Genomic DNA, 24,798 nt, shown 5'->3' with positions numbered 1-24,798 from the left:
TCTCCCTCTGCCATGCACATTCCCGGCACATGGCAACAGAAGCTAAATATAGCCCCGGCAGCCCGGCTTCACACTGGGATCATGCTTCCTCTCGCTAACGTGGGATCACTCCCTGCCGCTGTGTCTCTGTCTCAGCTTCTTACAAACATGGCGTCCTCTCATGCACCTTCCTCTGTCACTTTATTCACCGTCATTCTTCTGACCTTTGCCCCTCTGGAGCTCAGTCTCTGCAACCTGATGGAAACCTGGGTCGTCCTGTTGGTGTTGGTGGCTGCGAAGAGACGACCTGCTGCCCTGAAAAGCCAAATCACAGGAATTACATGTTTGCTTAAGACCACAATCCAAGATCTGACATTTGACCTTACCACATTAGGTCATTATCCTGTTGAAACACGTATTTTTTGTGAAAATAATAAAAGCGAACCCTGTAAAAATCCAACTGATCTACCTGAGTGTGCCATTTGCCTCTGACATTAAGGTGGTTGACACATATTTAAAGTATGTGATGACACATGGTTTTATTAAAGCAGGTCAATTGAACAAATAAGCTGAAAAAGAAACAGGAACATAGTTTTTATAGATTATATAAATTATAGATAGATAAATTATAGGCTCTTTAGTGTATAGAGTAGTATGTAGTATATTTGTGTACACATTTGGAAAAAATACAGTATACATTATTGTCCTTCCCTCTAAAATATGTGTTACCTCCCCATAGATTAGGAACCAGAGGGAACCAGAGGGAACCAGTCAGGATTTAATTCCCACCTGCTTCATAAAACAAACTGTGTTAGAAAGTGTTACCACATTTTTCATCCTGTACAAAACTGTGACGCATTTGTTCCCTGCAAAAAAGTCTCCTACTAATCAAATCGTTTTAATCTATGTCCTGACTCCTCATTTCCTCAGTGCAGTGAGGACACACACACACACACACACACACACACACACACACACACACCGAGCCATACAGTGATCCTAGTGTGACAGTAATGGAGCGCTGGGACCATGTGGTATAATCCGGGCTTGGTTTGGCGTGTTGCCTGCTGAGGTATTACAGTACACACAGGCTGCATTAGTCCCACGCTGTTCACATGTGCATCACTGCTGCGAGGTGGGAGTGGGATGAAAGTGGTGATGGGAGGTCACCGGGGACATGGAGCCTTTTAGCTTTCAGATGAGTCGAGGCGTGGACACTCTGCAGAAAGATAATGGATCTGTTGAGGATTTCTGCTGCCCAGAGAGATGTCGGAGCTAATCATGGGGGGTCTGATGTGTTCAGCAGCACATCCACAGTTACTGCACTGTGAATGTCAGAACAACACACAGACCTTTTTACTCATTTAGTCAAAATGCTGGAAAGTAAATAAAGGTATCGAGGTACTTTTCAAGTATTTCTGTTTTCCTGGTCCTTGATACTTACACTCCACTACATTACACCTGAAAGCTGATCTGCTCGGGTCCTTTAAATCAGGGCTAAAGACTTTTGTGTTTGCTGCTGCCTTTTAATTTAAATGCAGAACTATTTATTCCATCATGTCGCTGCAGTGTAATTTCCATTGTTCTGTTTGATTCAATTTCATCTTGTATTTCTCACTTTTATAATCCTCTCCACGTGTCTTTTATGCTGAAATGTTTATTTGACAGCTTGTCTTCATGTGTTATTGCTGAAAGGTTGTTTAGTCTGCAGGAAAATATCAGTGTCCAGTTGTGTCTCTGTCACGTTTCAGATGAGCTGTTCCACCAAAGACACATCTTCTCCTCTAACCTCCATGTTAGACCTGTTACTGTAATGAGTGCAGCAGAGCAGACTGGGACCAGTTTGAATGCAGTGTAGTACTGTACTGACAGACACACACAGATAAACCGCGAATGTGTGAAAGTGCAAAAATAGCTATGAATAATTTTTGTATAAAAACTGTGGTTGCGTAACACATCATGTAAAAAGCTAAAAGCAGCATCCCAACAGCTCTGCCCACCAATCACACTGGTCTACATGTGACAGATTTAACACGTGGATGCTAAGAGGGAAACCGGTGATGATTTTTTTTGCTGGATATGTTTTTAACCTGCTGGTGGCGCTAGAGGAAAAGTCAGGAAATGAACAAGATGATGAGGATTCATCCTCTGGGCACCATAAATATCTGCAACACACTTCATGACAACCTATGCCTATCTATCCCTGTAGTCTCAAAATGTGTTTTTAATAACTGTACATATAAATCACACTGGGACTAAGTGGTGGATGGAGACTGGAATCTCTAGAGCTGCCTCACTGCAGCTTAAAGAAGAATAAATCTCAGACATGAAGCCTCAAACCCACAGAAAGGCCTGAAATCTGTTTAAATGTTTAAGCTGAGCAGATACAGTGCAGCTCAAACAGAAGGGATAAAACAGCTCTGTAGTCCATCCAAACACTCGTGGAATTCACTGTGAGTCACTGTTACATAGTTTAGCTGGTACTCAGCGAGACCACATCTGTCGATACTGTGCTGCAAAGTCTTTTTATAAGAGCTGCTGTTGTGTAAGTTCTGTTGCGGAGGATTTGCTGTGTGGAGCTGCAGCAGGGAGCTCTCAGGAGGAGCCGGCCTCTCACCTCGGTGCAGGGAAATGATGTAAAGTGTGACATTACACGCTGCTTTAAACAGTCGCACGGGGCCTCATTAGTCAAAGTGCTAAATGAGGACATCACTGCATGCTCAGCCACACTGTAATATCAAGGAACCTAAACAACTGTTTTTCTCAGAGCCATAACTCAGTCAAATAAAATCACACACACATGCTGAGCAGATTTTTAGATTCAGTATGACGTACACTTCCTGGGGATATCATTCTCGCTGATATCCGTCATGAATAACCTAACACTAAATCTGATTAAAATAAGAGAAGAAGTGGCTTCTTAGAGGTAGAACCAGAACCTGCCTGAGAATCATCAGGTTTTAATGTTTTCTTCGGTATCGCAACAACCAGGTGATGGATTTCTGTAACTTCATGGGTTCACTGTAAACAGGAGAAGCTAACGGCTAATTCGGCTACTTTTAGTGATGCCAATGTCCAAAAATGTCAACAAATATAGTCTAAAAAGGAGGGTATATGCCGCTGACAACAACTTAACTCGCTGGCTTCCTGTTTACACCCCCCCAAAGCTTTATGGGAGCTGTAGTTCCAAAACCTCGAGGTTGACCTAATTCCGAACTGTAGACAAAATATAACAATAAGAGTTAAAAAATCTAATAATATTAATGGTTTTATGTTTCTGTCAGTGTTTTTTGACATTATGAAGCTCAGAATGTCCATCAACTTGGGACTACATGAGAATGGAGGGAGGCGTGTAATAATAATAATAGTATAATAATAATAATAATCCATCCATCCATCCATCTTCTATACCCGCTTTTCCTGTTCAGGGTCACGGGGATCCGCTGGAGCCTATCCCAGCTCTCTCTCGGGTGAAAGGCAGGGGTACACCCTAGACAGGTCACCAGTCTGTCGCAGGGCCACAATAATAATAATAATAATAATAATAATAATAATAGTACATCCTGTTTGTCAGCTTCAGATTTCCTTCAGTATCAAAGTAGTTTGGTTTCATAGCTGTCAGTACCTGCAGTCTGGACACACGAGTATATAAATGGGCTTCCTGTGTAACTCACTAATGCATGTGCTTACAAGCCATAGTGCTACGAACAAACATCTGTCATAGCTGCACATGCAGTACCTGCCTGCACATAGCTGAGTTTTTTTCTCTACATGTGAGCAAATCTCAGCACAATCAAACTGTTGTGCGTCTGTGTCTCGAGGCTCTGGGGTCCTAATGGCACAGCTGACTCCTGGACCAGGAATGTCGAGTCCGTTGAGGCCTCCCACATTAAAATAGCCAACATGCCCTGTCAGCAGACCCTCACAGAGGACGCACGGCTGCCTAACAGCTGCCGAACTTACAGGAGGGAAAGAGCCAGCGGACACCAAGTCCAGGAGAACAGATCAGCGCGAGAGGAGGAGGTGAGAGAATCAAACTACCCTAAAACCTCCTCATCCCCACCTCCCTTCTCCTCACAGCAGAGTCAGGAAACAAGTGGATCAGCAAACCTCATGTGCTGAGTGTACGGAGGGGGCGAGACATTATCGACTGCAGACTGACGGCGACTAGACTGCCACGGCGTTTTGACTGTGCATTGCTGTGGACTGAAGAACGAGCTGTTACTGTGGATAGTCTTTATTCACTTTAGAGACAGCTGCTGCGTGTGGAGCATCTGTAAGCTCATGTTCCTCATAACGAACGACTGTGACACTCAGCTCCTGCCAGGACTGAGAATAATAATCATTGTCATCACTATTTTCTGGCCTCATGAGCGAATATTTCTTATGAGTTCATGGAAATTGCTTGTTGTATTTTCCATGTTTTATGCAATCATCAGCCCAGATTTCCTCATGGCTGCATCACTAACCAGGCAAAGTGACAAACTACTAAAAGCCTCGTCCTGATGGGGGACGCTGTGTCCAGATCTGGTGTTAGACGCTTTAAGTTTACATTGTGGTTTATTTTGGTGTCATTTTTCCTGTCAAGCAACAAAAACACCAAAAACCAAGAGTAAAATATTCGGACGCCATCACCACAAGACTGTAAAACTGTTCTACATTTGATGGTCGGCGTATAAACAGCTTCTCTCATTATTCCCTAAAACACAAGGTAAGTTTTTCTAACAACAAACAAAGATATTGAGTTTGTTGTCATATAGAAAACTGGAAAAACGAACAAATACTCACATTTAAGAAGCTGGTCTCAGTGTTTTTGGTATTTTCGCCTCTAAAAATGACTTGACCCACTATCAGAGTTACTGGTTAGTGTCTGGGTGCCAGCCATGAATTTATCATCACAGATGATAAAGAAAACCAGCGTCCAAATCCTGACTCCTGAGGGGCTGAAATGAAAGAATATTTGGTTCGATTATCTGACAAAAAAAATATCAACAAAACATTTGACATTTATTTTGTCAACGATTAATCGAAGGCTAGTTTTTCAAAACAGATATTTTCCCATGTAAAATCCATATTGATAAAATATGAGCTTTGTTATGGTTCAGATTAGCTCTGCAAACAACAATGTGCCCATGACACATGAACACAACACTGACAGCACAAATAAGAGCCAGAAACACCTGAGGGCTGTAACCACAACAACCACAAGTTGACTAAAAGCACATTTTTCACCCCAAAATGTGCTTTTCTTTTTGGATTAAGTCATTTTTAAAGTTATAACGAGAAACATTCTCACTTCCAGCTGCTGAAAGATTTACCAGTTTTCCCTCTTTTCTCCGACTATTAACTGAATATTTTGGGGTTGTTCAGCTTGACCTTAAGGAAGCTGCAATGGGATTTTCTCTGCTTTCAGACATTTCTGATCGATTAATGATTAATCAGTGACATAAATAATGATCAGTTCCTTAAAGGGACACGATAATCCTGGTGCGGATTTGATTTGGTTTGATTTCCCATCTCAGATCACACAACTGGTGAACACAAAAAAAAAAAAAAAAAAAAAGAGTGATCACCAAACAGACGAGAAAATATGAAATAAACCACCGATGCTCGTCAGTCTGACACTCTCTTCCTCATTTATCAACTAAAACCACTAAACTTTTCTCAGTTTTATAACCAATTCATTTCAATATGTTTGGGTTTGGACCAGAAAAACGGCAAAATATCAGAAGATTAAAGCAAACACACACCAAATGATCAATCAGTTAACCATGAAACCGATCATCAGAATGATTGATAATGAAAATATTCAGATCTCATCAGCTCTTCCTGTAAAAAAAAACACGTAGGAAACACTTGTTATTGTATTAAAAGTTGTTTTAATTAAAGTTTTATAATTTCACTCTGTGAAAAACAATGAAAAATAATCTGGAAGTCTGAGTCACAACTTTTGTTTTAAGAAATTAGCCTGTTCATTTATTTTTAGTCTTGAAATTTCTTTTACACAATACATTTTGCTTTATAAGTATTTCAAAATATCTTTTGCTGGTTTGCTCGGTAATATCCTTCCTCTAAGTAGAATTTCATTTTAATAAAGTTCTCTTCTGAAAAATAAAAATCAAACGACAAAACAAAAACACCCATTAATGAGTTTCGGTCCAGGCTCTTCACGTCAGGAAACGGCGTGCGGCTGGTGACGTCTGTCCGGCTCACGCCGCGACACAGAGGCTGATGGGAAAAGTCCTCACTGCTGCTCTGCAGGCCAGCACAGCGCAGACGGGCTTCGTGGCCTCTGATGCTCCTGTCCAGCTGCCAGATATTTGGACCCTCGTAGTGACATGTGTATATATATATATATATATATATATATAAAGGTATATATAAACCTCCCACTACACACACAGTCCTGTCCCAGACACCAGGGATGCCCTGGTGTCAGGAGACCAACTGCTCCTTCCTCGCTGAGTGACTCCTCTAAGAAACGTATGAAACCTGCTTTGAAAATATTGCCAAGGTCGTATGTATAACATAAAATCCATCTCACCCCCACAGTCATCGGCTACTGCGGTCAGAGCTTTGATTTAGTCCGCGAGGCCCGTGTAGTTTGGGCCGACAGATAATCCTCCTCTCGCTGACGTCCCCTTTACATTTTGGGTAATCTTTCTGATTAGCGGCCTCCTGCTGCTGCTGCTGCTGCCCAGCTTCTGCCTGACAGCTGACAAATCTACTGCAGCTTTCTATACATTCCTCTCAGCTTCATCTCACCAACTTGCCAGAATCCAACAAAAGTGCCCACTGGGGAAAGACCTGGACTGGAACAGGTACAGACCTTAAACTGAACCATAAAAACATCTTAAACAGGCTGACTCCTTAGTCCTTAAACAGAGACTATGTTGAAACAGGGAAGCATTTGTTGGCTTTACCTCTAGTTAGAAAAAAAAAACCAATTTGCTGGTTTTAGTGTCTTCTCTCTTTTTTTTTTCTTACAATAAAACTCTTATTTTTTTCATTTCCACATTCAGTCAACTTGTTTCACTTTCTAACATTCACACAACCACGTCAACCCTCAAACCCTACAACCTTTTTTTTAAGCAAAATACACCAATAATTCCCTGCACATGGACTTTTTTTTTTTTTTACGCCACATACTTTGCTATTACAGCACGATTCGTCATGCACTTTATCTCTTTTTTATGCAAAATACTCCTATGTTGCAGATCTGCCGTGGAACTGGACTAACAGCTGTTCTTCATGTGGGTCTGCTCAGTCGTCATCCACGTCGTCCCCCTCGGACTCGTCCCTCCTCTCGTACATCTTGTCCCGGTGCCGCTCCTGGATCTCCTTCATCTCCTCGGCGTATCTGCAGAAGGCGCCTCCGAACTTGCTCCAGGCTTTGAAGGGGATGGTGATGGAGTTCCTGTAGCTGGGCTTCACCTCGCTCACCCGCAGGAACACCCCGTATTTGTTGGACCCGACGTCGAAGAAGAAGCGCTTGGAGTCCACCATGATGGAGGTGCCCTCGGGGAGCTCCCCGTACCCCGCGGCCGAGCCCGCGCTCAGATCCTCGTCGTCCCCGCCGTAGTCATCGATGAGCTTCGCCAGGGCGTCCCTGAACTCTATCAAGCCCTGGGCCGGGAGGGCTATGGTCTGCCCGGACAGCATGCCGCCCACAGGGCCGCCGACTCCAAAGCCTGGTCCCCGGTTTACGGTCTGCCGGATCCGCAGGAACCTCCCCCGCTGGTTCTCCTTCAAGTCCAGGTAGTACTTGCGGTTCTCCCGGACGAGGAACTCGCTCTTGAGCGCCCGTCTGGGACCGCCGTCCTCCCCCACGGTAGCCTGGGCTATCTGCTCGGGACTGCTAGGCCCCAGCTGGGCGTAGTGCTCGATGAAATCCCCGAGGTAGTCGCGGAACTCCGCCGCCACCGACAGGGACAGGGTCAGGCGACTTTTGGAGCCCCCGGCCCCTACCTCGGCGATTTTGATGAACCTGCCCTTGCTGTTCTGCTTCACGTCCAGGTAGAAGCGCTTGTTCTGGATGTCGAGGCGCTTGGACGCCAGCTCCTGGGTCTCCTGGTCCCGCTGGTAGTGCTGGAAGCCGCCTCCGCCTCCTCCGCAGCTCCCACCGCGCTCACTCCCGCTGTCGCCATCCGCCATCTTCGGCTCCACCATCGGCTTCTGCCTCTCTGCGCAGCTCCTCTGTGCGCGCCCCCGGCCTGCGCGCCCCCTACACGGTTATACAGCGCGTCCTCCGGGGAGCGTCGTGATTGGCCCAACCATCTGTCGCTCTCACGGTAACGGATCTCTCATTGGTCCGTCGATCCTGTCCGTCACAACCACATGTGGTCTGTCTCCACAGTCATTGGCTGATCCAGAAGCTCCGCCTGCGTCCTTCTTGTTTTTATCACCGCCCACTTGTTGTGAAACCCCCTGTGTTTATGACATAATTGTTTACGTCGACGGTTTATTCCCGTGTCATGTTTGTATCTGAGCAAATCAACACATTAATATTCCGTTTGTTAAAACCCGTTTTAAACCTACTGTCACATTTCTACATGTCAAACAAAAAGGCGATTTTAATTTGATTTGAACATTCTTGCACTTTATGTTTCTCATTCCTTCCTCTTTCCACTTCCGTTTCCAGAAGAAAAACACTTTTATCTGGCAGCAGCTTCACTTTGACTTTTCACTTTCTGTGATGAAGCAATAAAATGAGCTCCACGTTGGTCAGTGATGATGAAATGCTGTGTACTCCTTCATGTCCTAGTAATAATAATAAAATATAGGCCTATTATTATATATGATAATATGACTTCCTGACAGAAAACAGTCTTGTTAATAACAATATCTGTGTATTTAGTTAACTTGTTTTTTTTGTAGGACTCGTACTCGTAACAGAGTACTTCTTTCAGTGTGGTACTGGTAGTTTTACTGAAGGCTCTCAGTACTTCCATTACTGGCTGGTAACTGGTGGTGCTGTGGATGTTCAGCCCAACTGCAGCTACAGGTAGTCGCACACTATTTTTGCATTACCCAGCTCTGTCTGCAGGTGGCAGCGTAGTTCCACCTGCCGCTCAGGTAAATTTTCAGGTTGATCATAAGCTGCTGGAACTCAACGGTAATATCCACAGCTGGGACTCTGTGGGGACTGTTTTTGCAGCTGCTGTGTCCTGTACTGTGTGAATGTAAACCCTGTGGGTCTGAGGTTTCATGTACTAAAAACCTTTAAAGGTATTTTGCCTGGTGACGAGATACCGGTTTTAGTCTCAAAGGAGCCGTGATAGTTATGAAACCCTGTAAAGTTCTAAAAAACACCACAGAAGTATTTGTACACAGGTGTATACTGATGAGTATGTAACACTAGCCGTTAAAAGCTGTACAGTGACTTTATTTAAACACATATCACAGTGATATATCACCACATAGAGTCAATTTAAATACATCCAAAATATACAGCAGAGAAACACACAGAAATCACAGTATTGCACAGTAGTTTGTTTCCTGCTGAGGTTCGAGCTTCACAGCACTAATTGTGCCATGTTTCTTGGAAACTGATCCTATTAGGACAAAATGAGGCCATTTTAGTCCAACAAATAAAATCAATACAATCTTATTTTGTTGAACTAAATGTCATTCACCAGCTGATGTTAGTAATACTGAGGATATGTCGGGTAGGATCCCATGAGTGGAGCTGTGGCCGGGGGCAGCAGGACCCCTGGGAGGCTGCTGTACTGGTAGACGGAGTCCAGGGGCAGCGGAGAGCCGTACTGTAGGTTGGGTGGATGGACGTAGGAGGCAGCAGTCGGGCCCTCGGGTGCCACCGCCGCCGTCACCGGGTACCTAGGGTAGGGCCCCGGCCTGTAGGCTGGCAGCTTGGAGTAATGCATAAACTGAGAGGCGACGTTTGCTTGGCAGGCGTGAGCCAGAGCGTCCTGCATCGTCCTCTTCAGCTTCATCCGCCTGTTCTGGAACCAGTTTCTGATCTGAGATGGGGAAAAATAATGAGTATTAAATATAAAACAGCACTAACTGTTACTAAAGCCTGTGTGTTTCTGGGGTCTATTACTGAGAAATAAATATAAACCAAATATATAAATACAGGATTTCCCTCAAATTATAAAAGACATAAAACAAAAACACAAGAAAGTAAACACGATTATAAGGAATGTACATATCTGTCTTGGTCCCCAAATACTAACAATCAAGAATAAAACAGCAACAAATGAACTGTAGCTCAGGTGTGTTGCATTCAGGTACCTGCTTGTCAGACAGGTTGAGCTGTTTGCAGAGATCAGCCTTGTCCTGCGTCCCCAGGTAAGCGTTCCTCTTGAAGGCCCTCTCCAGGACGCTGATCTGCTCTGCGGTGAACGCCGTACGGGGTCTCCGGCCCAAGGGAGGGGATGGCGGCGAGGTGGAGGCGCTGTCGGCGGGGGCAGAGGGAGAGAGGGAATGACCCCCTTCGCTCTCGTAACCAGAGGTCTCCTCCTCTGTCCCGCTGCTGAACCCGGGCTCTGTCCCTGCAACGTAGACAACAAAATGACTCAATTCATTTTTCCACAACAAGATTTAAACCTCCAGTGGAAACACACAGGTCCTGAAGTACAGTACAGCAAAATGTCTCTCTGGACGTTATGGATTAAACTGCTGGTTATTTTCTATAATAGTTTTCTGACTCTGAATCGACTCACTGCTCCAGCTCTACTTGTTTTTAACCAGGCGCCATATTTGATCACGTCCTGTGAAGTAACTCCAGCCCCATGTAACAGAAATATAAAGCAGGAAACACCCAAATAAAGTACAAATACCTCAAATCTGTAGTTAAATACTTGAGTAAATGGACGTTCCTTCATTGTACATAAATAGAAGTTTAAAAAAACCTAATACTCATTTATAGGTAAACAGGTTTAAAAACATTATTATAAATGAATGAACTACACTGTAGAGAAGAGTAGACCACAGTTTTAGTACTTTACATATAAGATGTATTATTAGGTTTATATATGTAAACTATTAAGTCAAAGTACAGTATGTAGAAGTATAAAGTATCATAAAATATTCAAGTAATGTAAAACTGTTACTATACTTTATTAGTTCAACCTTAATGGTAAAGGAGCATTTGAGTAAAAGTAGTAATACCACATTGTAAAAATACTCCATTACAAGTAAAATTACATTCAAAGTATCATCAGAAAAGTTCTTAATACAGAAAAATGGTAAAGTACTAGAGTAAATGTACTGAGTAATTTTGCACTGCTAAAAACCCCTGCAGTACTTGATACTGGTGGAAGGTCCTCACCTTGATGAGTGTGTGGGGGCTGCTGCAGGGACCCTGGGCTGTATGCACCCAGACCGGGCCTCGTGTTTTCCTCCTGCTGCTCGGGTCCAGTTCCTGATTTCTGCCTGCAGTAAAAACCCGGCAGACTCTCTGAATGGGTCCCACAGGTGGTGGGTCCCGGGGCAGGGCCGCTCTGGGACTCTGCTGGCAGGCTGCTCTGGGCCATCCACTCGATAGAAAAATGTCCCCTCATGGCTGCAGAGCGCTGTGGTTCTGTCCTGGGACAGGAAACAGGTAAATCCTAAATACTGAGGAAGCGACACCAGAAGGAGAAGTTCAGTCCAGGCTGCAGGAAAACGTCTTGGTGCTTAGTCCTGGTGGTAGCAGAGTTTTAACTGCCCCCTCCCATGGCCTGTCTGTATTTATAGGGGGCATCCTGCTCATTTCCACCTCCCTCAGCCCTAAAGATCAAAGCCCCCCCCCCCCTTCGCCCTGCCCTCCTTCAGTTTTCACAACTGGAGTAATTAAGACGTCTCATTCAGTCTCAATGAGGCTGTTACAACGTGGCTCCAGTGAGTCTGGGATGGACCCCCCCCCCCCCCCCACCTCCTACCATACTACCCCCCCATCCTTCCTGAACCCAGAAACAGATAATAGACACCCCGCCCCCCCTTCCCCAACCACCCAAAAACCTGTCTGCATCTCCTCTGCAACCACATCCACACTGTAAACAAATGTACTTCAACTCACATCTGAGGTACTTGTACTTCACTTGAGTAGTTTCCTTTCATACACCTTAATACTAACACTGTATACTACAATATACTGTATAATATGATGTACTGCATTTTATCAGATGACACTGGTACATTTACTACACTACTGCAGAGATACTGAGACACTTTATGCTTCTACTAACTTTACTACATTTCAGTACTTTTACTGCACGACATGTATCTGACAGCCAGAAGTACTATTCAGTCTAAATCTCTGGATTATTTGATGGACTCAGATAAAAAAATAACAACAGTATATTTGACTTTTATAGCACCTGTAAACAAAATTAGATGAACAAAGTAAAATGAGGCTAAATAAAAGATACAAAACGCAGTTTTTGTGTAGTTTCAGTGCAGTAATAAGCTGAATTTAATCAAAATAAATATGCTGCAGAGAAATGAACAGCAGACTCGAATGATATTTAACTTTAGAGGTAAATTAATAAGTAAATCAACGGGAAATGAATCGATTTAAATAAAGAAAGAAATGAATGGCAGCAGCTTTGATAGGAAATCTAACAAATCTAACAGAGACTTTAAAGGCCGAGTTAATTAAAGAAAACAACCTGCAGATATTTAAAGACATTACAATTACAGCTCTGGCAAAATGTGATAAACAGGTTTCTCTGTTTTCTGCAGATGATTTGATAAGAAAAAGTTTCAACACAGACGTCAGTGCTTCAGATCCATTAACCACATTTTCAGCTTCACTGGAAAAGGAGCCTGTAGGTCGACAACAACATAACGAGCGCTGAGTGGTTTCATTTCATGCTAACGGATCATCCGGGATAATCCTGAGATTAAAGACATCAGATCATTTTAAACAATGATGAGTTTAAAGTCTCATGATCCCTTTTAGAGCTGATGAGGATTTAAAATGCACAGGAGAAACAATGAGTGGCTCAAATGAATAATCACAAGAAGTTTCTGTTGTATTACAGGGTCAGCAACATTAAATTAAATCTACTTTCTTCATCCATATAAACAGTAGAAATATTCAAGTACACAAGTACGAAAAGTAACATGTTAGATTATTTTGTACTGTACTATTGTTTATAATTATTGATGATCGTGATAATTTGACTCTTTTTAAATAACATGTCATTTTTTAATCATATAACATATAATACTTCCTCAGAAATGAAGTATTTAAGTACTTTTAGTTACTTTCCAGAACTGCAGATGTGTTACTATAAAGTACCAAATGCTATGCAAAATACTTCTTTATTAGCTGAATACAGTAGCTGTAGTATATTACTTTAAATCACTGTAAATAAACATCATTCAGTAGATCAGTGTAGCAGTACAAAGTACATCATAAGGCAGTAGGCTATAAAATGTGAATACTGAGGTAAAAGTACAAATACTTGAAGTTGTACTTTGTCCCACACTTGTTGTGTGGCGCCTTAAATCACGTGAAACTATTCTCTCCTTTTGATGCTGAACGTGATCAACGTGAAGTGCGTGATAAAGACTGATCCCGCATGTGAAGCGGGTTTCCATCGTCCCGCTGGACCCGGGACCGGGAGACGCTGATCTGTGCGCAAATGGTGCGTTCACGGACCAAACTCCCTGCTCGATCAGACGCGCAGCCTTTGATTGGACGACTCTGTGTGTGCGCGCAGAGGAACCTGGGATATATTTTTATTCTATAGAAGGAAGAGTGATCAAATAAATACGTAGTAAAATATCAGCTGTGGGGCAGTTCTTCGACTTTTAGTCATTTATTTTTAAGTGTATTTTTCTGGCAGTACTTGCATATTTTACTTGTACTTGTGCTGATCTGACCAGTTAATATTTAGCATTTTTCTGTCTGAAGTACTTTTTCTACTCCACAGCTAGTTTCTGAAGGTATTTATACTCATTCTAGTAGAAATACCATTAAAACAATGTAGAAATCCTGCATTAAAACATGAGCTTAGTTTTTTAATTCTTATTTAGGGTCAGTTATTAGTTATTTAGGGTTAGTGAGGACTTGATGGCTATAAAACTAAATATTGAAGCAGGTTTTGGAAAAAGACTCTCATTATTTTATAGAGTCCCCAGCGTGTATTAAAGTATAAAACAGTTAATTTTATGGCTGTGCAAAAACAAACCACTACCAATTCCCCCTTTTCTAACCCAAAGTGCAGTGCCCCCATCTAATCTTAGAAGTATTATCAGAAAAATGTACTTCAGATACAGACACTGTACTTTTTACTGCAGTACCTGACAGCGTGCCTGCAGACAGACGGGCTGCTGCCTGTGCAGGCCTCACATCAAAGCGCTGCAGTGCTGCACAGATGAGGACGGGGATGATAAGGTGGAGCAGGGACGCTGATACCCATCCAGCCCATTATACAGCACAGACACGAAGGCAGAGCAGGAAAACAAATGATCAGGACCACTTTGAACTTTGAACTGTGGCTGCCGTGTTTCTGTGTGTGGGCCTGACTTGTTGTAAGTGCTGCCATTTGTTGTTGCCTGTGGCAGAAAAAACACTTACAAACACAAGTATCAGGTACCTGTTGTTTACTGTACTTTATATTTCTACTCCATTATACTTCAGAGGAAATATTTGTACTTTCACACATGTAGTTATGGCCACTATGCAAAGTATTTGTAGATTTCCATTGCTGCTACTTTATTCTGTATTTCTGGGGAAAGTATTGTAGATTTTACTGCGTAAATGTACCTGACAGGTTTAGTACGTTTCCAAATTAAAACCTCTCAGATAAACACAGAGACATATGGACGTGTTGTAGCTAATCATGGGAGTCTGATGTGTTTTGCAGCACAGTTGCTGGTACAGTACAGTACTGTGGATGTCGCCACAATCCACAGACCTTTTTCCTGATTTTGTCATTTCTTTGCTAGAAAGTAACCAAATACAAGTTTGAAGTATTTTATTAAAGTACTTCCATTATCTGCTCCTTTATATTTACACCAGACTGTAAAGAGTTTTCTGTATGACGCATTTGTCATTCTCCTGACCCCTCAGATTTATCTGGTGACCCTTTAAAGGGCCCCGACCCCCAGGCTGGGAACCAGTGGACTAAACTGTATATAAAACAGTTAAAAGCAGCTCCAACAGTAAAATGCAGCTGAAGCTTTGATGCATCAGAATAAACAACCTGTCAGTCACAGGAGACACTTTACTGCAGAATGTGTACTTTTACTTCACTTTAGGTACATTTTTACCAATAATACTTTTGCTTAAATAGGATTTGGAGAGTGAGAATTTTCCTCTAATGGAGCATTTTTACATAATTTGATTTCTACTTGCACTAAATTCAAGATCTGTGTACACAAAAGGTTGAAAAGGCAACTGACAGGAAATAAAATAACTTGATTACTAATCAATAAAGAAAAACAACAGGAAATCTGCTTTACTGTGCTGTCAGTGTCTGTACCTAATATATTTATTAGCAAAAACTATGAAGATGGAGAAAAGTTTTAATCTTAGAACCTGAAAGAAGGAATCAAACATCTACAACAGCATTTTCACCACGAGCCATAGGTTTTGGAGATATTTAAATTTCACACCCTAAAGACTAAAGCTGCACCTCACCGGCCTCCGTCCCTCCATCCCCCGTTTGACGTGGGAGTCGCAGCGCCTGCTCGTCCACCGGGACCAGTCCCGCTGGCCCCATCGAAGCCCAGGGAGCCTTTGAAGAGGTTGATAGGGATCAATGGGACAGGGGAAGAGGCCTTAACTGACTGTGTTACAGACGGGGCGGGCAACTGCTGGAGCCTGCCGGCAATAGAGATCAATGATTATTGGGCGTCATCACAGCCTTGATCTGCATACAGGAATCCATTCAGCATCAGAGACGGCCGCATGTCAGGCCCAAGCTCTATTTGTTCAGATAGAGGAGTTTGATAACCCCCATGGGAAGCTGCAGCAGTGAGGTGTGGAAGAGAGAATACAGCTAAAGACTAAACAAAACCCCGACTGAATAAAGTTCACACGGTTTAATACAAGGAAATGACTTTAAACTGGTGATATTTTTCTTTCTCAACAAATTTTAGCAGAAAAAAAAAAACAAAAACAAAAGGATTTTAAATCTAGTTCAGTTTTATTTGTAATTAATCTGTTGGTTAATATAGTGAAGGTCCAGATGTAACAGATTAAAGAACAGAAGCAGAATCATAGAGAAAGTACAGAAACAGTGTTTTTACATCTGTTTAATTTATTATTTTTATTGTGCGTTCTCTCATTTTCCTGCTTCATGTTCCTCACAGCACTTTACACTTCATGAAGAACGAGGAGAAATAAAGTTCAGGTCCAACTTCATCACCGACTGTTTTCGACCTTAGAGGATAAACCTGATGAGGATTTTAAAGTGTTGTCTGCATATTAAAGCCTGATGGACCTTCCTCCCCTGTGCCTCTGATTAAAGCCATCACTGTTCACTCTGCTGCACATGTTCCTCCATCAGCACGAACACACACTGTGATTTATTCAGACCCAGTCCCACATACACCACCCTGCTGCCACTAACACTCACTGGAGACCAAAGGTGGATTAATCCACAGCTGAAAATAGTCCCCAATAAAGCCTCTGCAATTAAAAACTACAGTGAGTATTATTCACTGAGCATTAAGAAAAGAAAGGACGTATATACGTGAGCTGCTTTATGTGATTCTTGTCGTTGGGGAGGGAACTGACTGACACACTGCAGGTTTGGGTCTTTTCATGGTAGAGAACTACAGGACCCTGGTGTCTTTATCTGGCAAAGGGCTCTGTACTGAAGATCCATCTGTCTCTGTGTGTGGAAGTTATCTGTGAATGAATGATAAAGACAGACCAAAGGAGATGTTAGCAGAGATCTGTCCAGCAGGTCCCCTTCTGTTGGGACCTGCCCCCCCACCCTGCAGCCTCCTGTCAGTGCCTGGGGGGGGGTGTTTGTGTCCATAACAGAGCAGCAAACAGGCCCATTAGAGATGAAAGGGTCTGAATGGAGCCAATCAAAGACGAGCCCAGCAGGAGACTGGTACCCCACAGACCTGGGATGGGGCCAAGGAGGAACCCCCACCCCCCCAGTTTATTTCACTGGGAAGAAACATCTGTAAAGCTCTGAGGAACAGTTTATGATCTGGAAAATAGTCAAAAATTCTCAAAACCAACACATATTCCTCCTTTTCTAACTGGTAATTTGTGCTTATTTAGTTTTTCCTGCTGAAGCTTCTATTGTGAAACTTTTATTTTGAAAAGTGCTCTATTAATAAATATATTTTTACTTTTCATTTTGATACTTTCAGTATTTCTGGCTAAAATTACTGCACTTTCTCTTAAGTAGGTCTACTTGTATTACCACAATTACTAGAATAGAGGACCTGGATATTTGTATACTGCCTTTTCTATGTTCTATGTACTTTTACTTTTGTTGCATTTGTTTACTTCAGCGCAAGACTTGTAAATAAACTGTTTACGTTGCTGTTTTGGTTCTTTTACTTCTCCCACTGCTGCCTTTCTATATTTAATATGTAATAAATCTGAAAAACGATTAAAATAAGAAACAACTCTCAGGCTGCACAGGTTTGAAATGAGAGAAACTCAGTAAAATGTGGATCTGCAGATGCATGTGTGTGTGTGTGTGTGTGTGTGTGTGGGGGGGGGACAGTGGGAAGCAGCAGGCGTTTCTCTTCCTAACAGCCTCATTAACCTCTAAATACAGTTTTAACATCAAAGGCCGTGGCCGAGCTCACACCTCCGTCCTCCGTCTCCTCCCTCACATCCACCCTCTTTGACATGCACACACTTCAGACATCATTTCCTCATTTCTAACACAGCTGAGCCAGAAGAAATGGAAACACAAAACTGAACTTTGTGTGTTTTTAACTGCACAACATGCAGAAAAAGGAGTTTTATCCCATGTTTGTAAATCTCCATTGACACATCTCTGCTCCTGACGCCGTAAGTGTGAGGCCAAAGTCTCTGACAGAGCCCGACGTCATCCTGCACGGAGGAGACCGAGAGTCTGGGCCACTGTGGGAAAACGGGGGACGTAGCTTCATGTAAAGTCTTTAACTGCATGCAGAACATCACCTCTCCTCAGGAACACTTTACATTTACACTTTTATATAAATGCAACCTACTCAGATAATCTACTGAAATAAAAACACCAATTAAACTACAAAAAATACATAATTAGAAGTAAAAGTCCTGCAGAAGTATAACCAGCGAAACACAAAACCTTCTTCTTCTTGTGATTATTGTGGCACTAAAACCAGCTGTTGAGACTAAACCATACACGGTTACATTTTAGAAGTAGGGGGCGCTATAATTAACCAACATGTTTAAACTAAACGTTCAAATACTTTATGTGCTTCCTCATTGAGCTGTATCTCCAGGTACAGGCCCCGCCCACTTCCCCCTTCAGGAAGTTTCTTGGAAATGGGACTGTCCCTTCGCAAAAACAACTTTTCAAACTAGTTTTTCCAACATGTTTCGTCCTGATGCACCGGTGACATTTAATCCTCTGACAGCTGAGTCTTTTCAAAGAGCGTGCACAGAAGTAAAAAGCCCAGTATTCCCAGTAAAATGTGTTTAAAGTATTAAGAGTAAAATTGTTGATAGTAAAATGTACCTGAAGTAAAGTCCTGATAAAGTGTCTCCTGTGACTGATACATTTTTCTATCTGACATTATTAGATTATTGATCCCGACACGTCAAAGCTTCAGCAGCATTTTAACTCCTTTATATACAGTTAGTCTAGTTCACGACAGAGCTGGTCTGTCTCTGAAACACAAAGCCGCAGTCTTAACGTCTGCACACGACGCTTTACTGTGAGCATCTTCTCTATCAGCCTGTCAGTGAGTTATCATCAGCATCAGAGTGCACAGCTGTGTGGGTTTCTGCCAGTAACCGTACAGACCAGGTGACGTTACAGAAAACAGGTCACTGGTGCACATGCATGTACTTTTTCCTTCTACACACACGAGACAAGATCCTGTACTGCAAAACACTGAGGTTCTTAAAGTGGAGTCTGTCAAACTGTCACGTCTCTGTCCTAAAAGACAGCAGGTTCCCTGATCGGCCTGTGACCACAGCAGGAACACAACATCAAACCAAATGTGAAAACCTTTAAGGTGTTTAACTTTCAGCCATGCTAACACGCTAACACGCTAACTGTTTTTGTGGTGGTATTGCACAGACAGAGGATGGACTATGGGACTTTCCCACCATCAGGTTTGCTGTTAATAAGAAGATACAGAGAATCATAAGATTTATCCTTTAAGGCTTAATTCACACAGCAGACAGAAACAAACTCTTACAGGAAGTCATGTTATGGAGGTAACAGAGCTCAGATTGTACCCTGCACTTTAATGTTCAGCTGCTGTTGCTTGAATTCTCCAGTTAAAGCTGCTCACAGCTTTCTGGACTTCAGCTTTTCTTCTCATTCCTTTGAATGAAGCCACAGAGAAGAGATTTATCTATTTAACCAGCTGAGGGCAAAGGTTAAAGGCTGGAACCCTCTTCTGCAAGGACACCTTGCTCAGTGGCACAGCTGAACATGTGACAAGCTGCTCCTGTGGCCAATCAAACGCAGGCGAGAGCACATTTCTACTGTCTGCCTTCTGATTGGGACCAGAGATAAAATAATTGTCAATAATAAATAAATAATAAATAATGTGAGCTCTGCAACACAAAGAAACTCACCACCAGCTCCTCTGCTCTTTTCTCTGTCCAGACCCAACATCAACAGCGAGCTAACCTCCACACGCTCGGTCATAAATATCGTTTGTTACTTTCCTATCACCACTGTTTCTGTTTTCTCAGGCTGGCCTGGTTTCTCTGTTAGAGGCACATGTTAGACTGAGATCAGACTCAAAACCAGGATATAAGAACAAACTACTCACAGGTTTCTGGACTGTTTATCCAGCTGAAGCTACTTCTAGCCCCCTCCCTTCCACCCTCCTGTCTCTGGGGTATAATCCTCGGCCGTCCTGCAGCAGCTTTCCGTCAGATCCCTTCAGGCGTTTCTCTCTGAAGGAGGAATGTACTCCAGACCGAGGTGAGCAAAGATCTCCTCCTCAGACGCTGCTCTCAGATATCTACCCTGTTAGACAGAAGAAGCAGGAAAATATCGTCCTGATTTTTGTCCAGAATCATCACATGATAATTAAATATAAGCAGATGTAAAATGTACGACTGGGAAAACATTTGATTCTAATTCTTCGTGTCAGTTTTATTAAAAGTGGATTCAATAAAGAAAGTGTGGTTTACTGAGCAGCACTGCAGGCCAGATGTGCTACAGAAAGGAAAAAACACATCTGCTCTGCTGTGCTGATGCTCTCCAGTTCACTCCCTCTGCATCGTCATTTCAAAATGAAACGGGCTCTGGACCGTAAGACAGCCACTCCAGTGATGTGTTGACAGAGCGCAGTGCCTGCAGCTGTCATGTATAAGCCAAAATGACAGAAAACCGAGGGACAGGGAAGCTAAGCTCCACTGCTTTCCTTCCTGGAAATCCTGCTTATTCTTCAGCGTTATCCTGCAGCCCAGCTGTGGCTGAGACTCCACTCTGAGTTACAGACCCAGAGGCTGAAGGTTTAGACTTCAGAGCTGCAGAGGGACTCTGCACTGACAGTCACAAAGCTGCAAGTTACCCAGGCCTAAAGGAAGAAGGTGACTTCTTGACACAGTGTCAGAAGGAAGAAGTTTGCTAAAGCTAGTTTCTTCATTTTCCTCAGCTCCTATTAAAAATGTGAGTATTTACCTGGTTGTTATCATAAAGAGCGTGGCTGCTCAGAGACATGGCCTTCTCGTATCCTGCCCAACGACGCAGCTCTCTCTCAAACAACTGTGGAAAATATTACATCAGTACAAACATCATTCACGGTGTTACAGCTGGTTCAGAGTCTAACAACAAAAAGACAGGTCACCTTGGATCCTGTCCAGCCCAGCAGAGCGAAAGCAAACTGGCTGACAGGAGAAACCACCAGGTCCACTCTCACAGCTCTCCACGGTTTGTGTCCAGCAGGCTCGGTCTCCTCCAGTTGTCCTTCTTCAGAAGACGCACGACGGCAGAGTCCGCCAGTCTGGATCGGACTCAAACTACACGACTGTGGATCTGTCTGCAGGCACGTGTCGTCGCCTTCTACCTGCCTGTGGGCTCCAAAGCTGCACGAGTCCTCAGGCATCTCTGCTTGTTTCGTTGCCTGTTTCTCGAGTTTAAAGATGGAGAAACAGCGTTCAAAGCGGTCTATGTTGGATGGGGGCTGTGCAGGACCGTCCTTAGACTCCAGGTAAGAGTTTCTGGTAGTTTTCTGGTACAACAGAAAACCCTGAAGAGACAAAACAATCCAGTGAAAAACATCCTGAGAAGTAGGGAAGACACCAATTAATGGAGTCGAGATCACACTGAATGTAAACACTGAACCTCTCTGACAATCTCAATAAAGTTTATTCAAACAAGAGGAATCCAGCAACAGTGAAATTTAACTTCCATTTCCACAGAAGCACCTTACACAGGATCGATGTTTATCTGATGTAAATAATGAACCAGGAGTTTAGTGTCGATATCCAGCCCTATCCAGTTTATTGGACTGAACCTGACTCTGAAATGAGTCTAAACCCAGGCTGGTTTACTTATGCTGCCCAGCTTCTACCTGAAAATTAGTGACTATATACAGTTTTCAATCAAGGTGCATGATCTCCAGGCTGCAGGAGGGATGTGGTGAACACAAATCCAAAAAGCTTCCTCTTAAAGCTGCAGACAGTGAATTTACCTGTTTCACCAACCAGGAGACCACTTTAGGCATCAGTCCCTCCTCTCTGCCCTCCTCTGGGTGGGTTATCAGGAAGTCAACATCATGACCTGCCAGCTTCCCTCTGAAAAAGTCTCTGTTGTAATGTTTCTGTTAAATCACATAACCTGGTTTATGGGGCCTGGACGGGTCCGCGTGTTATTAGATATACTGTTTGTCAGTGTCCTACCTCCTGAAGCCTCCAGTCAGAGTAACCTGTGCGCCCGGCAGCACAGAAACAACAGCTTTCTCCACAATCTCTCCGATGGCGTCGGCCTCTGCCTTTGTGACGGGCTGGTTGAGGTCGTCGTAGTGCTCCAGGCCTGAGAGGAGACCAGGGACTCATTCAGAAACAAACCAGATAAACCACAGTGTGAATGCAGACACGGTCACCAGGAGACACACCTGCCTGCTGTGCTCGGTTGAGTGTGTGTCCTGAAGCCTGTAACTGTTGGAGGGTGTGTATCCCCTCGCTGATCCATCGGGCTGCTGTTTTCGCTCCTACTCCAAAAATGCCTGTTAACACCTGAAATGCAGGTTGTAGCGTTTAAAAGGTTCTTGGTCCTCTGCAGGAAACAGCTTCATGACAGAAGAGACACTGTTTTTGAAATCAGACGAAAATAAATACACACTCAAACTTAAAACTTAAGACTTTTTTTACTCTACATTCACTCAGTGGCCAGTTTATTAAGAACACCAGGCTGAAACCCAGTCAGTCTAATCCAGCAGTCCTGCAGTGAATCCTCCTTCATGAAGGTGATGATGTTCAGTTTGTGTTTACACTGAACTGTCCATTCACCTGGATGATATTTAATAGTTACCAGTGACTCGACTGATCCTGCAGGCGTTAGAAACTGCTTCCATAGACTATGACTGAATATTTCCAGTTTCTGGGTAAAGCTGACGCACCTTTAGTGCTTTATAGCGCTCGGACCGCTTGGTAGATTCAACCTCATCTGATGCTCCATTGTCCAAAACGTCCTGAAGGAACAGAGAGTAACAACTATTAGAGAAAACGGCCTAAAGTTAGAAATCTAGTTAGAAAATAAATAGTATTTACTCACTTTGATGACCCTCAGTGAGTGACCTCCGAGGCAGGGCAGCCCTTTCAGCTGCGCCATGCTCGTCACCTGCCGAGGAAGAGCCTTCAACACGGCGGCCGCCCGTCGGAACGCGACACCTCGACCGTCCTCGTCGCTGAGCTCAGCATTTTCAGCCAGCAGTGACAAAGCATCCTGACATGGGGGCACGTGGACAGATAATCAGTTAACCGGCTTCATTAACAGGAAACTCAGGCTTAAACCACATGCGGAGTAGTCACGTCAGTCTTGACCTGTAGGTGCAACATAGTGTAGGAGAGGGCACATACAGCGAGGACGGTGTTGTGGTGGTCCAGAGCGATCCTCCTCTGACAGGCGTAGCTGGGCACCGAGAACGCCACCACCTCTGCTTCGTTTATCTGCTGCTCCTGATGGACACAGGCGGAGTAAGTGGCTGCGACTAAGTCAGTCAGACCCTGCACTCATCAGACTCTGGACTTCAGTGAAAGAATAAAGTAAAGTCCATCACCCCCACTTTCATTAAGAGACATTTTACTGGCGTATCTGATGTAGGAAAGGACGGAGCATGAACTCACCTCAGTATGTTCTGTGACAGTAAAGCTCAAAATGTTATATGATGACACTCAAACACACAACATGAAGTTTAGAAACTGAGAAAACAGATTTTTGCAGAATAACATCACTGAGTAAAACAAAGAAACATGATTAATGTTGTAAAAACTTCTTGAGGTTAATTCACATTTTGCTGCCAAGAGAACCGAACCTGTTGATTTAAGCGGACTTTAGAAGGTTCCTTAGTGAAGTACAACGTACCTGTAGTTTATGTCGGTCCAGAATCGGGACTGGACCACCTGCACACATGCTCTCAGTGTACCAGCTGATGTCCAGGACTTGAACCGGAGTTTGGCCTTGACCCCCGACCTGTGAGTCCAGCCAGGTCCTGACCTCGTTACCAGAGTTGCTTTCAGAAACCACATGTGTGACACTGTCACTGTGAAGAGACGACAAACCTTTGTACTGTGATTCTTTTTGTCCTTCTCAGCTTTTACACAACAATAAAATCTGTTTTCATTCATTCACTCGTTTTAAAAGTGACACATCTAAAATATTCTTCCATGACCCTTCACCTTTTCTTACCTGAACTTCTCCTCCACCTGAAACCCTTTTTTCCGGCCCAGCTGAGAGAGGAAAGCTCTTCGACTGGCTCCCATTTTTCTCTCCATCAGGAACAAGACAAACTGGGGGAACCTGCTCCCAGTCCCAGTGTTCCCAGCAGCTGAGGGAACCATCTTTCTTCGCTTTAATGGCACCATGGTTCCGCCTGTAGCCAATAAAACTTTAAAGCTTCAGGGAAAGTGTCTGAGAAAACGAGGTTCAGCTTCTGAGGAAAGTTGGTGGCGACGAAAGCAGCAGGTTTTGTCACCAGATGCAGCTTTCAGCCCGGTAACACAGGTGCATTACCAAAATACCACCGACCGGAAACAACGTATTTGTACGGAAGCCCACAGGTGCCACCACTAAGAAATCGCGTTAGTCCCAAACGCTCATTGAGTTTTAATTTGAAGGTTTTAATTTACTGTCTCATAAATAAACCTTAATCTCAATTACTTCCAACTTTGTGCCTCATTCAAAATAAACATCTAAACAGTTTTACTTCAAATCGTTTTTTGTCTCATAATTTTAATCCACAGTAAAGATGTTGACTTAAATTAAATTATTTTTTATTATTTTATAGTGATCAATAGAAAAACTAAGTCAACTAAGTTTTGTTTCCTATTTTAAAATAAAGGAAAGGGACACACACCTGATTGTAATATAATAAAATCATAACATCATCTTTTATATAATAAAAACAAAACAGTAAACAAACAAATGTAATATTCCGGTATAATTATGAGGTAAAACTACTTTCACTTCGTTATATCCATAATATTTGGCTGCTGATAAATTAGTATTTTTACTGCAGTAAAGACAG

The 24,798-nt window shown here is 43.1% G+C and overlaps 3 protein-coding genes across 6 annotated transcripts; all 3 read right to left on the bottom strand.

Moving 5' to 3' along the window:
• Positions 1–5,838: 5,838 nt before the first annotated feature.
• purbb (purine-rich element binding protein Bb) lies at positions 5,839–8,198 on the bottom strand. The gene has a single exon (XM_026297176.2). It carries the CDS (start codon positions 8,146–8,148, stop codon positions 7,243–7,245), a length of 906 nt encoding a protein of 301 aa, XP_026152961.1. The 5' UTR covers positions 8,149–8,198; the 3' UTR covers positions 5,839–7,242.
• Positions 8,199–9,623: 1,425 nt separating this feature from the next.
• ved (ventrally expressed dharma/bozozok antagonist) lies at positions 9,624–11,477 on the bottom strand. Its single transcript, XM_026297839.1, has 3 exons — positions 11,273–11,477; positions 10,234–10,493; positions 9,624–9,959 (listed from the first exon to the last, which is right to left on the bottom strand). Exons 1-3 carry the CDS (start codon positions 11,475–11,477, stop codon positions 9,624–9,626), a joined length of 801 nt encoding a protein of 266 aa, XP_026153624.1.
• Positions 11,392–24,326, bottom strand: polm (polymerase (DNA directed), mu). 4 transcript variants are annotated; one of them, XR_003295040.2, is made up of 12 exons: positions 23,961–24,326; positions 23,637–23,814; positions 23,132–23,230; positions 22,827–22,997; positions 22,672–22,743; positions 22,168–22,288; positions 21,953–22,085; positions 21,745–21,847; positions 20,899–21,300; positions 20,733–20,816; positions 19,873–20,072; positions 11,392–11,529 (listed from the first exon to the last, which is right to left on the bottom strand). XR_003295040.2 is itself a non-coding variant. In XM_026297175.2 (11 exons), the coding sequence occupies exons 1-11, from the start codon at positions 24,134–24,136 to the stop codon at positions 19,986–19,988; spliced, it is 1,626 nt and encodes a 541-aa protein (XP_026152960.1). In that variant the 5' UTR covers positions 24,137–24,326; the 3' UTR covers positions 16,128–19,985. The 4 variants fall into 4 exon arrangements, 1 of the variants encoding a protein (XP_026152960.1); XR_003295041.2 differs by lacking the exon at positions 11,392–11,529 and adding an exon at positions 14,129–14,343; XR_003295042.2 differs by lacking the exon at positions 11,392–11,529 and adding an exon at positions 16,128–16,792.
• Positions 24,327–24,798: the final 472 nt, after the last annotated feature.

Source organism: Mastacembelus armatus, chromosome 12 (genome assembly GCF_900324485.2).
Source record: "Mastacembelus armatus chromosome 12, fMasArm1.2, whole genome shotgun sequence".
Lineage (NCBI taxonomy): Eukaryota > Metazoa > Chordata > Actinopteri > Synbranchiformes > Mastacembelidae > Mastacembelus > Mastacembelus armatus.
Note: the sequence above shows the minus strand (reverse complement) of the source record. Positions and strands in the feature narration are given on the sequence as shown.

Coding starts and splice junctions, on each gene's coding strand:
- purbb (XM_026297176.2), bottom strand. CDS start 8,148: ATGGTGGAGCCGAAGATGGCGGATGGCGACAGCGGGAGTGAGCGCGGT.
- ved (XM_026297839.1), bottom strand. CDS start 11,477: ATGGCCCAGAGCAGCCTGCCAGCAGAGTCCCAGAGCGGCCCTGCCCCG. Junction 10,494..11,272: donor GCCCCCACACACTCATCAAG/GTGAGGACCTTC, acceptor TCTACGTTGCAG/GGACAGAGCCCGGGTTCAGC. Junction 9,960..10,233: donor TCAACCTGTCTGACAAGCAG/GTACCTGAATGC, acceptor TCCCCATCTCAG/ATCAGAAACTGGTTCCAGAA.
- polm (XM_026297175.2), bottom strand. CDS start 24,136: ATGGTGCCATTAAAGCGAAGAAAGATGGTTCCCTCAGCTGCTGGGAAC. Junction 23,231..23,636: donor TGGACCGACATAAACTACAG/GTACGTTGTACT, acceptor TGTGTCCATCAG/GAGCAGCAGATAAACGAAGC. Junction 20,073..20,732: donor CTCTTTATGATAACAACCAG/GTAAATACTCAC, acceptor TCTGTCTAACAG/GGTAGATATCTGAGAGCAGC.